At 38.2% G+C, this 16,182-nt stretch overlaps 1 protein-coding gene across 3 annotated transcripts in view; it reads left to right on the top strand.

The window, feature by feature from the left end:
* The window catches only part of CTNNA3 (catenin alpha 3), a 1,889,266-nt gene that overhangs the window by 1,182,776 nt on the left and 690,308 nt on the right, over positions 1-16,182 (top strand). For all 3 annotated transcript variants that reach the window (XM_020998213.2, XM_078150742.1, XM_020998214.2), the window contains exon 10: positions 14,041-14,133. In XM_020998213.2, the coding sequence (XP_020853872.1) occupies positions 14,041-14,133 (93 nt within the window). The remainder of the gene's footprint in view (positions 1-14,040; positions 14,134-16,182) is intronic.

Genomic DNA, 16,182 nt, shown 5'->3' with positions numbered 1-16,182 from the left:
TAGGAAAGGATACAAAAGAGAGAAAATGAGATAAAACCTGCTGAGATGAGACAGAGAAGGAACCTGCAGAAAGGTGAGGAGAGATCCAGGAGAAGGACCATATCAAGGAAGCCAAGGGAAGAGAATTTCAAGAAGCTGAGTGGTAGTAGTTAATGGTGCCAGTTACATTAAAAAATAAGAATGAGACCAAAGAAAAGGCTGTTGGATTTGGTTAGTCAGAGGTCTTAGAGCAGTTTTATTACAGTAGATGGAGGAGTAAGCCAAATTGTTAAAGGTTGAGAAATGGGTGGGTGGCAAGAAATTTGAAAGAAGCTTCCAGTGAGGCAGAAGAAATACATAGAGATAGTAGTTAAATGGGGAGTAGATTCGAAGTTAAGGTTGTTAAACTTGCATTATGATGGATAGAGAAGACGTGAACATGATTTTAGGCAGAAGGAAGGTGTCTGCAAAAGAGGGATTGAAATTTTAGAAAGAGTAAAGGTGATGGATTGAGCAAGGGTCCAAAGGGGACTGATATGGAAAAGAATGGGTCTATCAGTGGTGGTGTAAGCCATGCAAAATAGTAGAGATGCAGAGTGTGGGCAGGGAGGAGGAGGGAAGAGGACACAGTACTCACAGTGAGTGTCACTGAGGTCCATTGGTTTGCTGGCAACAGTTGACTTGCCCATCTTCAACTGCTGTGCTTAACAGCATAGGACAGCCAGCTTGGCCTCATTGAAATTTTACTGTTTTTTTAATGTTAAATTGGGAGCTATTTAGTTGTTCTGAATTTAACATCTTAAGTGAAAGTAAAACTTCAAAGCAGCTGCTCACCAAAGCCTTGCTGAACACAATGACCAAACGAAGAAAAATGAGGCTACTTTTCTTTGAAGTCCAATGCCTACAAACCTTGGTGGAATACAGCGGATGAATTATAAAAGAGAATAAAGTCTCTTCTCATCTCTCACTTGTCCCCAATGTCTACTCTATACTTTTCTCTCTTTTACTATCTCTGTTTCCCATCTTCTGAAAGGAGATATTCTTTGTATATTATTGGTCCAGACCTGTGATTTCATCCATGTGGGGAACTAAACCCATGTAAATGCCCTCCACCAGTGCAGGTCAGTCACTTCTCTGCAATTTATGCTGTAGCCTTAGAGACCTGGCCATGGCATTCAGAGATTAAGTGCCTTGCTCAGGGCCACAAGGTGGTGGGACTTGAACACAGGATTTCATGATTCCATTATGACATGTTGTCTCTTTTTATTTTGTTTTTTTTTCTATTAATTTTTTTTTTTTAGTTTTCAACAATCACTTCCATAAGATTTTAAGTTTTAAATTTTTCTCCCCCTCCTTTCCCACCTTCCTCCCCAAGACAGCATGCAATCTGATATAGGCTCTACATATATATTCCCATTAAACGTATTTCAACATTAGTCATGTTATAAGGAAGAATTAGAACCAATAAACATGTTGTCTCTTATTGTAGTTCTGTTGTTTCAGTCCTGTCTGACCCTTCGTGACCCCATTTGGAGTTTCCTTGCCAAAGATACTAGAGTGATTCATCATTTCCTTCTCTAGCTCATTTTACAGATGAGGAAACCAAGGTAAACAGGATTAAGTGATTTGCCCAAGGTCACACAGCTAGTAAAAGTCTGAGGTTAGATTTGAACTCAAGACTTCCTGACTCCAGGCCCAGCACCCTATCCACTGTACCACCTGGCTTCCCATTTATCTCTACAGGAGACAAATATGCTCTATAGGAAGCAAATATACTTGACTGTGAGAGCTTAAAACTATAACTTTTTGGAAATCCTATATAAATGACATATATATGTATATACATACACATACACATATATGCATATATACATACATATACATACATATATACACACATACATATATGTATGTATATATGTGTGTGTGTGGGTGTATGTGTATATATGTGTATATATATGTGTATGTATGTATGTATGTATGTATGTATGTATGTATGTATGTATGCATGTATATACCCCTAAACATACTGGTAGTAGATATTTTCACTTCACTGACCAATGACCCATTCATTTGGATTGCTCTATTATCATAATCAAGTCTTCAGCAGTCAAATAACCCGACATACAAGATACATAGGAAATGAACCTAGGCATATAATTCATCTTACTTTTCCCAAGGGAATTGACTTTGCAAACCTCTGTTGAAGATTTCTTGGCTCTAGTTTCAGAAAGACATGGCTCCTATTGATCACCTACAGCCCTTCTACTGAACTTTAGTTATTAACATAGAGTCTAGAGCTCATGGGGAATCTTAGAAATCAACTAGTACATTTTTCCCATTTTACAGTTGGATGAACTAAGGTCTACAGAGCCAAGAACTTGGCCAAAGTCACAAAACTTGCCAATAGGAGAGCCAAGGTCCTCTGATTCCAAAGCTATTGTTAAGTTGCTGTTTTTTCCCCTATACCATGTTGCATCTCATCTTCATCAATGGTATTGAGTATGCTCCTATTGGTGGTTGAGAATTATTAGTCATTATAGAATAATAGAGAGGAAGAAATATTTTCCTTACTGTCTGATAGCTTATGATCATAGCATCTTATCCTTAAATTTAGAAGGACCTCAGGGGCCATCGATTCCATCCTCCTCATTTTATAGATAAAGAATTGCCAAAATCATCATCCTAAGGGTCAGATAAGACCACAATAGTACTCCCTATTTGGCAAAGTCTCGTGACTCCCTGGGTCGCATAGTGCATAGAGTACTGGGCTTGGAATCAGGAAGACTCATCTTCCTGAGTCCAAATGTGGCCTCAGATGTTTACTAGCTGTGTGATCCTGGGAAAGTCACTTAACCCTGTTTGCCTCAGTTCCTCATCTATAAAATGAGCTGCAGAAGGAAATGATAAACTACTCCAGTATCTTTGCCAATAAAAGCTTAAAATAGGGTCACAGAGATTTGAATACAACTGAAATAACTGAACAACAACGACAGAAATCATCCTAGGATCAAATATAAATTCCTCTGTTTGGCATATGAAGCTCTTCAAAATATGGTGCCTTCCTATCATTCTAGTCTTTTTATGCATTACTCCCCCTTATATACCCTATAGCATGGACATGGCCTCCTTTGCCATCTGTCATACATGGCATTCCATACCTCATGTGACTTTGTCCTGTACTTTCTCCAGACCTAGGATGCACTGTCTCTTTACCTTCACCTCTTAGTTTTTCTGACTTCCTTCAAGACAGCTAAAACTCTAGCTCCTTCAGGAATCCTTTCCCTATGCTCCCCATTGCTGGTGCCTCTCCTCTTAAGCAACCCCTGAATCTACTTTATGAATGGTGTGTTTATCTGGTTATGATCATGTTGTCTCTCCCATTGGGATGGAACATCCTGAAGGGCAGGGATTGTCTGTTTTTGCCTTTTTCAACCTTCTCCCAAAGTTTCCATACAAGATCTACCCCACAGGCTTAAGGGTTTTCTTGGGGTCTTTTTACCGTTTATAGTCCCCAGACTTCACTGGGACTGCATGCCAATTACCCTTCACTCATAAAATAGGATCCTGTTCTGATCAAACATGTCTTACTGACGCTATTTGTTACTCCTTCTTTGGAAATTATTGGGAGCAATTTGCTGTGACATACTCTCAATCAACCAATCAATGACTAAGCATTTATTAAGCACTTTTCATGCCATGACTATACTAACTCAAGGGATACCAAAAAAGGTCCTTGAAAAGAATGGGTGTTTTTCTTTTCTTTTTTCTTTGTAAGAACAGTGCTTCAATATAATTAGTACTTAAGAAACAGGTTCTGAATTAAACTGAATTGTATATGTATATCATATGTATATATATGTACATGTATATCATATGTATATATATGTACATGTATATCATATGTATACACAGAGTAGAGTCTGCCTAAGTATCAAGATATCTGGTCAATTTCATAAATATTATCAATTTCTTTGATCTTCCTGTCTGTTCTTTGGTATTAGGGTAATGATCAGTGCTGCATATTTTGATTATGTCTCTGACAATGTCATCCTGCTGGGAACCTGTGCAGTCCCAAAGTCACACACCCCTTACAGCCAACTAGTAAAGCATCTTTCCGGAGGCTCCCTCAGAAACCTTCTGGTGGCCCCATCTCTTCTTGAATTTGCAAAACTCACATGCCTCTCCTTTGGGGATTCCAAGTTAAAAATAGAGAACTAATTTCCATTGAGATGGTTTGTGCTCACTAATTCAAAGCTTGCATGTGTTACTTTGTGTTGATGTTAAAGATTTGCTAGAACTCCATGTTCCCCATGAACAAAGGGTGACAGGCACAGCTGAAAGCTGGCCAGAACAGCTCCCTTCAATGTCCCAGCTACTGACAGTCCTCCCTTAGGAATGTGTTACATCCTTGCCACAAATGAGACTCAACTTCATCGTCTTTCATTGGGAGTTTTCAATAAATCAATTAAGACCCCTATTAGGAATCTTGTCTTGATAAATAAATTCCCCAGAAACATGTTAAATCTCAGGATGATGGAAAACTGCTTAAATTTGTGAGAAGTCAGAGTCTATATGGACAAAATGAATTTTGAAAATATATTTTATTTTTAATTTATGGAATAATACATTTCCATAACATAGTATAATAAAAAAGATGCTTGTGTGTGATACTTCCAATCTATCATGTATAACTTATTATTCTTTTTAAATATATAATAAAGTTACTATGTAATTTTCCTTTTTTTCCTTTTTTCTTCCTCCCCCCACCCTAGAGATGGCTACCAGTAGAGTTAGACAAAATTAGATAAAATTGATTTGTGGGCTTTGTTTTCTTTTAAATTTACACTGATGAGAAAAAAAGAAATATTTTATGTGATTAAAAAAGTAATCAGATATATGACCTATGGACAAATTATGTAAGTGGTTTAATTAGGTTTTATTGAAATCAGGATGATGGGATATAGGGTTTAGGATTCAAAGTGTCCTTAGACATCATCTTGTCCAAATACCCCATTTTACAGATGAGGAAATGATGCCCAGAGAAGGGAAGCAGTTCATCCAAGGTCACAAGCTAATAGTTGGCAGTAACTAGAAGGAGGGCTTATATTGTTAGGAGGATGAGTTATAAGTAGAGAAAAAACATACAGGTGCTTCATCTTTTTAAAATTCCACTCCTTCCTGTGAAAATCATCACCTCTCTGCAATTTAGAGATTTACTGCAGAAATTCTTTACTAACCTGAGGTACACAAATGAGCTCTCTTCTTCTTCTTCTTCTTCTTCTTCTTCTTCTTCTTCTTCTTCTTCTTCTTCTTCTTCTTCTTCTTCTTCTTCTTCTTCTTCTTCTTCTCTTCTTCTTCTTCTCTTCTTCTTCTTCTTCTTCTTTCTTCTCTTCTCTTCTTCTTCTCTTCTTCTTCTCCTTCTCTTTCTTCTCTCTCTCTCTCTCTCTCTCTCTCTCTCTCTCTCTATATATATATATATATATATATATATATATATACATACATATAAACACACACAAACAATATAATTGATTTCATTTGTAATTCTGCATATTTTATTTTGTGCATTTAAAAGCATTATTCTAAGAAGGGATCCATATGCTTCACCACACTATGAAAGGAGGTATATGCCATGCTCCCACACCCAAAATGTTAATGCTCCCTGTATTAGAATATTGTCAGTGCCTTTGAAGTATGAATGACTTGCTTATTCTCACAACAGTATTATTACAACTCGATTCTAAGTCTTTTGGACTTCAAGACCAACTGTCTAAAGACAATGCTATGCTGACTCTCAAGCTTTTAATTTTTTTAAGCCTATACTTAGTTGAATCAATATTTCCAGGATCTATGATTTGGTAGGGGAAAGCTAGGTGGCACAATGGATAGAATGCTGGTCCTGGAGTCAGGAAAACTCATCTTCATCAATTCAAATCCACCCTCAGATACTTACTAGGGTGTGACCTTGGGTAAATCACTCAGTTCCTCATCTGTAAAAATGAGCTGGAGAAGGAAATGACAAACCAATCCAGCATCTTTGCTGAGAACACTCCAAACAGGGTCATGACGAGTTGGACATGATTCAAAATCAACTGAAAAAAATGATTTGGTCAGCATGTCTAGTGCTTTCATTGAGGCAGTTTATAACCCTTTTTCACCTTACTAGATGGCCTTTGAGAGTTGTTGCATATGAAAAAAACAAGTCAATCAGCCTCATCCCATGTCCCAACTTGAAGACTCTGCATCAAAGAATGTCCAAGTCAAAGGAAACTCTGGCCATTTGGTCAAACCTGTAGATCAGCAAAGAATCCCCTCTACATCACCCTGAATAAGTCAGCATACAGCCTCTTTTTGAAGAACCCCAGTGATTTGGGCAGGAGCCTTGTCCCTCAATGCAACTAGTTCCACTTTGGGATAGGTCAAATTATTAGGATGTATTTTCAATGAATCAAACCAATTTTCTTCTTTGTAGCTCTTATGTATTACTACTGTTTCTGCCCTTGGGGGCCAACTTTTTCAATTTTTTTCTGCATATAGCTTGTTTGGACACTTTTTTGCATGTTATCTCCCCATTAAACAGTGAGCTTCTTGAAGGCAGGGATGATCTTTCACCTTTCTTTGTATCCTCAGTACTTAACACAGTGCCTGATACATAGTCAGTGTAGAATAAATGATTGTTGACTTGCTGACATCTGGTTGACAATATCCTTTATACTAAATTTTCTTGAACAACCCTTTGCTAGTTTTACAACATCCTTCAGCCTAATTAATTTGATTCTATATGAACCAACAAGCATTATTTAAGCCCCTACTCTGTATCTAATATTGGCTCACCCTCACAAGTGTTAGTTTTAGAGATGGAGGCATTCCATGATTTAAATCCATAGAACATTATCAGAAGAAAGTATTTATTAAAAGGTGTGGCTTTACTTTAGAGAGAGGCTTGGAGTCCTTAAAAGCAAACCCAGCCTAGTTTCTCAAAAGTAACCCAGCTCATTGTGGTCCTTTTTTCAGTTCTGAGCTCAGAATTGATAACTCTGTTAGGAAGGCAATAATGCCTTTTTGAGGAATAGCTTCAGCAGTTGGACAGCTACTCATGCTCAAACAGACAACAAGAGTACTATATCCCATCTGGCCCTAAAGTATGAATGTTATTCTCATGCCTTGTGCCTGATGAGCTGTAATGAGTTTAAGCTACTACTGTTAAGTGTTTTTGTTTGGGATCATTTGGGATCTCCCATAAGAAGGCATATAGAGGCGGCTATCGGGCTGCTATAGGGCATGCAACAATAGGCAGAGTCAGCAAGACTAAAGTTTAATTTTTGATTCAGATGCTTACTAACTTGGCTAAGTCACTTGAACTCTCTCACCTTCACTTTCCTTATCTGTAATGTTGGGATAATAAAAACATCTACCTTCCAGTGCTGTTATGAGGATCAAATGTGATAAAGCATTGTGAAACTTTAAAGCACTATATAAATGCCAGTAATTATTATTATCATTAGCCACTTATTACATTTATTGAATTGTAATTCAATTAATAATAATAATAATAATAATAATAATTATAATATTTAGGCTAATAGTAATAATAACAATGCTAACATTTGAAAAAGACTTGTCATGCATTATTTCTTTTCAACTTCATATCATCCCTGAGATGTCAGTGCTATTATTAGCCCTGTTTTTACAGATGAAGAAACTTAGCCAAGTATAGGTTAAATGATTTTCCCAGGGTCACAAACCTAGTAAGCATCTGAGTTTGTATTCGAACTAATTTCTTCCTTACCTCACATCTAGAACACAGGCCACCTACTAGACTCTACTGACCTTTGTGGGTATCTATTGTCCTTTGTGAAAAGTCTGATGCATTTCAAGTGATGAGGATACAAAGACAGCAACAAAACAGGGCTGACCTTCAAGGAACTTATATTCTACTGGAAAGTGGAAAACAATATTCGTGGGTAACTGAATTCAAACTAGATACAATATAACTCATGGTATTTTAAGAGGATGAGATTGCAAATAGATGCAAGAATGAGGAAAAAATAGCATGTCAGCAAAGGAAATTTTTTTTTTTAGTGTGATCTGATTATTTGTATTTCCACATCTGTTCATAGGCTGGGGCTCTATTTATTGTGCTTGGACTTTGTAAAAGCAGAGACTATTTGATCATTATCACTATTGAGATTTAGATTGGTTATAGATCCAGAGAATAATGTGACTGAGAAATATGTCACCAGTCAGTACCTGGCAGTAGAAAAAAAAATGGTTCTTTTCTGATTCACTTTACCTTTTTATTTAGTAAAAACAACCATGTTTGTGAGTAATGTTATTTTAGTGTGAATTAGGCTTCAATTCTTCTAATGATGCCTTAATCTGGAACTAGGTAGCATGGTATGATGGACAAATATTGAGTCAAAAGATTAAGGTTCAGACACTTCCTGTCCCTGTGAACACTGGTGAGGCCTTTGTCATGTCTGTGCCTCTTCGCTCATCTGTAAAATAGAAGCAATGTTTGTCCTACATCCCTCACAGGGAAGATATGATGAAACTGCTTTGCAAATCATAAAGCTTTATATAATGAGAATTATTATTAATAACTATTGTTAATTAATCAAGAAGTACATTCTGTGCCAAACAGGCTTGAAAAATACTTCTCAAATTGGGAGGAGGGGGAAGAAATTGGTGAATGAAAGGGACTACCTTTGAGTTTATCTTTTTAAACTCATATAAAAGGTCTCCTTTACTACTTCTCTGCTGTTTGACCTTGAATGAGGTCCCCCGTATCTCTAGGTCTCAAGTCCTCTTCTGTAAAATGAGAGAATAGGGGTAATTGATGTCTACAGTCCTTTCCAGTTAACTTTTACTGCAAATGACATTTAGCACATTCCATGTTCTATTATGACAGAGGTTCCTAAGCTTGGGTCTATACGCTTTTTTTTTAACAGACATTTTTGTTAACTGTATTAACTGTATAGTATATAGTTAATATAGTATAGTCAGTTTTCTCTGTATAGTCAGTTTTCTCGGTAACACTGTGTATTTTCTTTGAAACATTTTAAAATGATTCTGAAAAGGGGTCAATAGGGTTTAGCAGATATCCAAAGTAGCCCATGACAGAAAGAAGGTTTTGATCAGAGAACTTTTAGGGTAACTAGGTAGCACCCTGGAGTGAGTATGAACCTGCAATGGGAAGACCTGAGTTCAAAGCTGGTATCAGATACTTATGAGCTGTGTGACCCTGGGAAAGCCACTTATTCTCTATTTGTCTCAGTTTTCTAATCTGTAAAATGAATAGCATAATAGCACCTACTTCTGAAGTGTGATTGTGCGCATAAAGTGAGAATATTTATAAAGTGCTTTGTGAATCTCAAATTATAATTATTATCAAAGTTAGAGGTGATCTAGTCCAAATCTTCCATCTTATTGCTAGAGAAAACAGGCTTAGGGAGGAGAAGGTAAGGTCCTATCCCTAGGGAATAGAAAAGCTAGGATTCACAGTAATGTCCTTTGACTCTAAATCAATATACTGTTTCAACTACATGATGCTGCCTGTAGTAATTTCCCAGGTCCATTTATCTTGGGCTTTTTTGGAAGGGAGGTGGAGGTAGTGAAGGGTTTTCCCTTCCTGCACAAGACCTACAATCCTATGATTTTTTATTTATGTTACACTAGGTATGTCTTTCTCATTAACAGAGCATCATTGCAGGTGGCTGTTAGCATGTATTCAGAGTATAAAAAATGCAAGTCAAAAGGGAGCATAAAGAAAAGGAAACATTGGGAAACAGTTTTCTGAGGGCCGTGAACTTCATCTGGAAGAGCTACATGACAGTTTATTCCAATAGAGAGGCAGTAGATCTGGGAGACTGAGGAGCTGGATTTAGATCCTACCTCTCATACTGGCTACCTCTACATTCCCAGCCAATCACCGGAGTTCTCTGTACCTCAGTTTCCTACTCTATAACACAAGAGGGTTGAACTACATGATATCTAAGCTTCTTCCAGCTTTCAGTCTATGACCCCAGAGACTGTTGAGTTGGACTTCTTAGTTTTTCTATAATGATGATAACTCATTTTAAGGTTTTCAAAATGCCTTACAATAGTCTTGTGATTTAGTTGCCATCATTATATCCATTTTATAGATGGAAGAACAGTCTCAGAAAGGTTAAGAGATTGGCTCAATGTTGTACATAGAGCTTGTGGTTCATTCGTTTCAGTCATGCCCAACTCTTCATGACCCCATTTGGGGTTTTCTTGGCAAACATAATGGAGTGGTTTGCTATTCCCTGCTCTAGCTCATTTTACAAAAGAGGAAACTGAGGTAAATGGTGTTAAATGTTCACAGGGGTTAAGTTAACCCCTTGCCCAGGGTCACAGATCTAGTGTCTGAGGTCAGATTTGAACTCATGAAGATGAGTATTCAGCCTGATTTCAGGGCTTGATGTTATATCCGCTGGGCCACTTTGCTGCCCATATAGCATTTTGGTTTATTCCTCCTTGAAGCACTTACTTTGAAGTGTAAATTGTCTCTCTTCATGTTGACATCTTAAATTCTATTAGACTATGAGCTTTTTGAGGCATAGACGACGAGGAGGCATAGTAGACAAAGCATTAGACATGGAGTCAGGAACAAAAGTTCATCTCTGGCCTCAGATACTTATAGTTGTGTGACCTTGGGCAAAACACTTAACCTGTCTACTTCAATTTCCCCAATTGTAAAATGAGAGTAAGTGTAGCACCTACCTCCCAGGGTTATTGAGAGGATCAAATGAGGTAATCTTTATAGAGTACTTTGAAAAACCTTTAAGTACTCTATAAATGTTTGGTAGCCATTGTAATCAGGAAGCATGCCTTATATATTGTACTTTCTCCTTTTCTAGCATAGTACTCAAAAAATAATAGGAGCCTAATAAATGTTGATTAAGCAAGATATGTAAGATTCAAAGCCATATCCTTAGCTTTCTAAGCATTTTTGTTTCAATATGCTAAAGATGTTTCTCAGTACATCTCACCATATTTCCCCACTGGGAGTTCTTTACACCAATGAAATCATAGATCAAGACACAGCGTATATATCCCACAATATTTTCCTTATTTTTGTTTTATTTTGGAACTCCTGCTTAGAAAACTCCTGTTATCAATGCAGATTGACAACTCTTTTTCAATTTATAGTTTTTACAGTTTGCTTGGAGTGTTGGGGTAGGGTGGGGTTAATATCCAGGACTTGTCACAGTCAAAATTTGAGTGCAGGTTTTCCTGACTTAAAGACCCTAAAGGCATTGTACTGGGCTGCCTTTCAAGATACATATTCTATCGAAACAATAGCAGTGGTCACTTAGACATTGTCTGTTAAGGAAGTGACACTCCAATTTCGGTGACATTAAAGGCCTTAGAACAGCTTCTCTAGCTTTACCCTGGATCAGTTGGCATTGGGCAGGGGATAACACATGTCAATAACTCACTGGTGCATTAATACCTGATGAGAAACGAGTGTTGGGGCACTGCGACCTTGGAGCCAACAAGGACCCATGTGAATGAGTCTTTCATTTTTGCATTATTAAAGTGAAGAGTGTCCTTCCAAAGTCCAATCATGTAGAGCTATGATTGCTTAATATGTAGATGCCAACCAAAGGGATCTGTTCCATTAAGGGTATATTAAAAGCAATATAATGAAAAGTGGGAGAGCCAATAAATCTGTATATTTAGCAAGAGTCTGGAAACAAGATCATTTTTGTGCTACTCTTTCTTTTGGGATCAAAAGGCCCACTGCTTGTTTTACTATTTATGTCTTGCATGCCTTACAATATATACAGCCCATCTGAGTACCAGCAATAAAAGCTATGTGGTGTTAAACTAATTCTGAAGTATAAAATTATTTTCCAGTGAGGCAGTAATGAGTAGTAGCTAGTGAGCTAGCTAGGAAATCCTGGGTTCAAGTCTCGGCTCTAACCCATGCTGACTCTAGGTGGATTGCTTCACCTCTGTGCTCTGGGGGCAATTGTTTAAGACTATAAATTGCTGAGAAAGTACCAGCCTGCTTTGGAAGAGGGAGTTTCCTCCCCTGGGAATTCCCAATCCCAGTGAAGTTCCAAGTCACTATAATTTATAAGAAGTATTTTTTTTTTAAATCTCCTATGATAGATGGGAATATGGTCCTTTTCTAAAGATGCTGGTCTGCTTGGTTCCTGTACTAAAGAGTAGTACTTTGAAAAGAATCTGGGCTTTGGAGTCAAAGCGTGGGAATTGCAATCTCGGATCTGCCATCTCTAATAGTGCCTGGAATATAGTAAATGCTATTAACTTGTTGACTGAAGCACTAATCACCTATGTGTCCTTCCACAAGTCCTTGTTCCTCACTTTCCTTATCTGTAAAATGAGTGGTTTTGACTTGATGACTTAGAAGGGCTCCTTCAGCTCTAAGGGTCGTGTATAGAAATCATAAATTTTGTGTTTATCTCTCGTCAACAGTCTGTAATTTCGGAGAGGCTGGCAAAGAGAGACTCGTGAAGCAGAGAAATGTGGACATATCCTCTTTGCCAATAGGGAAGCTAAGTGTTGCTGTGATTAGAACGCTGGGCCTGTAGTCAGCAGGATAAGAGCTCCAGTCTGTTTTCAGATGCTTATTAGTTGTGACCCTCCGTAATGCATTTAACCTTGTTACATCAATTTCCTCATCTGAAAATTAGGGTTAATAACAGCATCTGCCTCCCAGGTTTGTTGTGAGGATCAAATGAGATAATATTTGTAAAGCAGCTAGCTCAGTGCCTGGCACATAGTAGGTACTTCATAAATACTTATTTAGTTCTTCCTAATGGATGTTACAAGGAGTTTTTTGGTAAATATTGAGTTTTTCTTTTTAACAGATGTAAGACAACTTTTTTTTTACCAGTCCCCTTACCAGTTGATAAAAAATTCTCGTTTCTAAAGGCCGCTCATTAAGATCAGAAACCATTGTAATTTACAGTCTTAGATAGTTGCCTGGCCCTCAGATAGTGAATTGTCTAGAGTCAGCCAGGCTTTAAGCTTCAGAGGTAAGACTTGAATCCAGACCACTCCCTCCAGGCCCATTATTCTGTTTCACAGGCCATCTGTCTAATCACTAGCAATGGCAACTGAATCTCTGGTCCCATTTATAATCATGTCAAGTTCGTAAGCTTTAGAGTGCGAGAGAGTTTTAGAGGCCATCTTGTCTTAAGCAAGAAGCCATGGCCCAGAGAGGTCACAGGGTCATAAGCCTAGAAGTAGAAGGGACCGAAGAGGCCATCTAGCCAACCCCCCTCATTTTACAATTCCATCATTTTACAGATGAGGAAACTGGAGACCAGAGAGGTGGTGACTTGTTCAAGATCACACAGCCAGCATACGTGACAGCCAAGAATCCAAGTCTTTGGACTCCAAAACCAGCACCCTTTCTCTCTCTCTTCTCATCCCCACCCCCATGCAACCTTCCCTTCAAGCTACTCAAGTTTCAAGCAATAATAGCAGTTAGAGTAGAAAAAAAAAGAGAGAAAACAGGAGAATTTAATTAACATTTATTTGTCCAGTCCTGTAACCTGTCTGATACTGAATAAAACATGGAGAAAGATATAGTCACTGCTTACTACAACTTAAGTACTCGTAACAGTAACTCTGGGAAGTAATAAGCCAATTAAAAACGCAAAATAAACCACAGTCATAATAGATTCCAAGTATCTGTTAGCATTCAAGCCACGGATCTGCATTCTATTCAGTCTTGTAGTAAGGTAACCTGGGCACATCTTCCTACCATGAATTAGATGTAGAATACCAAGAGACGGAGTAGTATTATAATAATTCCCTCAATTCCCTAGGGCTCTTTATTTCTCAATTTTGTAGGATTCTTTGGGTTTCTTTGTTCAGGTAGATTCAACACACAAAAATATTTCTTCAAAATAAATTTGGGATCCAATTTTCAGTTCCGAGATTTTTAATGAATTTCTATGTTCTCTTGCCTGCTTCAGATAGCAGCTATTTTATATTCTCCTCCATGATGTAGAAACAATGACTTACCTTTTGCTTTGTTTGCTTGTTTTTAAGGTGGCTAATCTCGCTTGTTCCCTGTCTGCAAATGAAGATGGGATTAAAATAGTCAAGACAGCAGCCAGTCACATGGAGACATTGTGCCCCCAGGTAGGAAGAATAAATATTGATTGTCCTCAGCATTAAAATTGCTATAGAAACTGTGTGCTTCACCCAAGAGCAAAACTGGGGTCGGTTATTGGAGCTTTGTTCTAAGGAGCTGATGTCAGGGGGTGCAGGTACTCCTTAGAGATTATATACTCCCACTGAATGCTGATTTCCTTAAACCTGATAGTCCTTAGGCCTTCTCAGTTAAGAAAGACTCCATCATTAGCCCCCAAACCAAAGAGCCTTTTATCCTGGTTCCCATCTTTCCACTCTCTACTTTGTATCAACCTGGTCGAGTCTTTCTCAATGACAGGCTATCCCTTATCACAGTACACTTATACCTACTTATCTGTTGTCCTCAGCTCCATCCCTATTCCAGCCTCTAGTCACTATGGAATGTCCCTTTTTTGCCCCCTCATTCCAACCTTCATACTCTCTTTTCTACTACTTGCACAGTCCCTCCCCAAACTGTAGGTAAAAGAATTTTTAGTTACAGATCTACTCTGCCCTAGACTGTATGTTATATTTATGACTATGTCTTTAGCTGCAGTCTACATCATATGTTCTTGATTACATTGATTTAAATTCTTTCTCCATTGATACAGTCTGCAACCCTACCATGCTTTAAAGGATGATTTTATGAGCTTTTGGGCCCCCAAATTAAAAAAGAAAAACTAAAGCAAAGTAAAATGTTATCCACTGGCCACCTATACTGCGTGCTACACAATAGTAGAGTAGCCCAGTTAGAGAGCAGAGGGCCCCATTCAATCATTCCTCTCAGCCTTATTTTTCTCACCCATTAAGTAGGATTAATCACACCTGCAGTGCCCACTTCATGGGGCTGTTCTGTAGCTTAAGTGGGATAATTTGTGTGACACTCAATTCAAATGTCAGCTCTCGTTATGCTATGTAGAGAGGAAAAGATGGAGAGAATGAGTGAATTCCAAGAAGCCTCCCCAGGCCATCCCTGCTTCAGGGAGAGTAACGTACAATCACTCCGAAATAGCAATAATTTGCCAGACTCCAAGCCCACTGCCCTTGTCCTTGCACTGTGTTGCTGCTTAGATTAAAAAAAAGGCTTTTATAAGTTTTTTTTTAAAGGTTATTCAGAAACAAGATGCTAATGCTTAGCTCAATGCCCCCTTCTCGAAGCCCTTTTGTCAAAGAGTAGCACAGGTTTTAGATTCCAAGAGCTTTCCTTGGACAGTTTTCAAAGATAGTTTGATTAAGTTGGGAAGAATATGGAAGGTTGAAGGTATTAGTATAAAGGGAATAACCTTCATAGGATCATAGATTTACAGCTAAAAGTGACCTTAGAGTTCATCAAATTTCATCTCTGTGTGTTAGAGAAGAACCCGCTCTCTGCACAGCTTAAGAGATTTCCTGAAGGATAAAGTAGGACAGCTGGGATGTGAACCCAGGTCCCCAGACTCTAAAGCTGCCTTGCTATTTACTGCAGTTGGCTGGCTGGTTTCTAAAATCTAAAGGCATTCGTGTCCACCTGAGACATTCCAGAGTTCCCTCCTTCCGCAAGAAGCCTGTCCCAGCCCTTACCTCCATTAATCCTGTACGTATCGTGTTAGTACATCATTATTTGCACGTTGTTTCTCCTTTTTGATTTTGAACTCCTTGAGGCCAGGGTCTATTTTTGCCTTTCTGTCTGCATCACTTAGCACAATGCCTGGCACTTAGTGCTTAATAAAGGCATTTTGATTTGATTTGACTTGCAATATGCCCTTGGCGCTGGGGCTACTACAATATAAAACAATCCCTCAGGGAGTTCATAGTCTACCATGAAAACCAACATTATTCAATCTGATCCACTCATCTGGCAATTGGGGAAGTGACCTAACTCCCAGGAGAGGTTTCTCCATGATATAAAACAGTCTGAGCTGCCTCTGATAAATATTTTTGATAAATAGATTAATTGATTGATGAAATGTGACTTTGAGTGGTTCTTTGCTATTACTTTCTTGGGCACAAACAGTGCTGCTGCTTTATAAGAGCCCCTGATCTGATTTAGATATAAAATATAGCAGCTTTTAGGAATTA

Source organism: Phascolarctos cinereus, unplaced genomic scaffold (genome assembly GCF_003287225.1).
Source record: "Phascolarctos cinereus isolate Bilbo 61053 unplaced genomic scaffold, phaCin_HiC Scaffold_3;HRSCAF=262, whole genome shotgun sequence".
Lineage (NCBI taxonomy): Eukaryota > Metazoa > Chordata > Mammalia > Diprotodontia > Phascolarctidae > Phascolarctos > Phascolarctos cinereus.
This window is presented reverse-complemented; position numbering and strand designations above follow the sequence as displayed.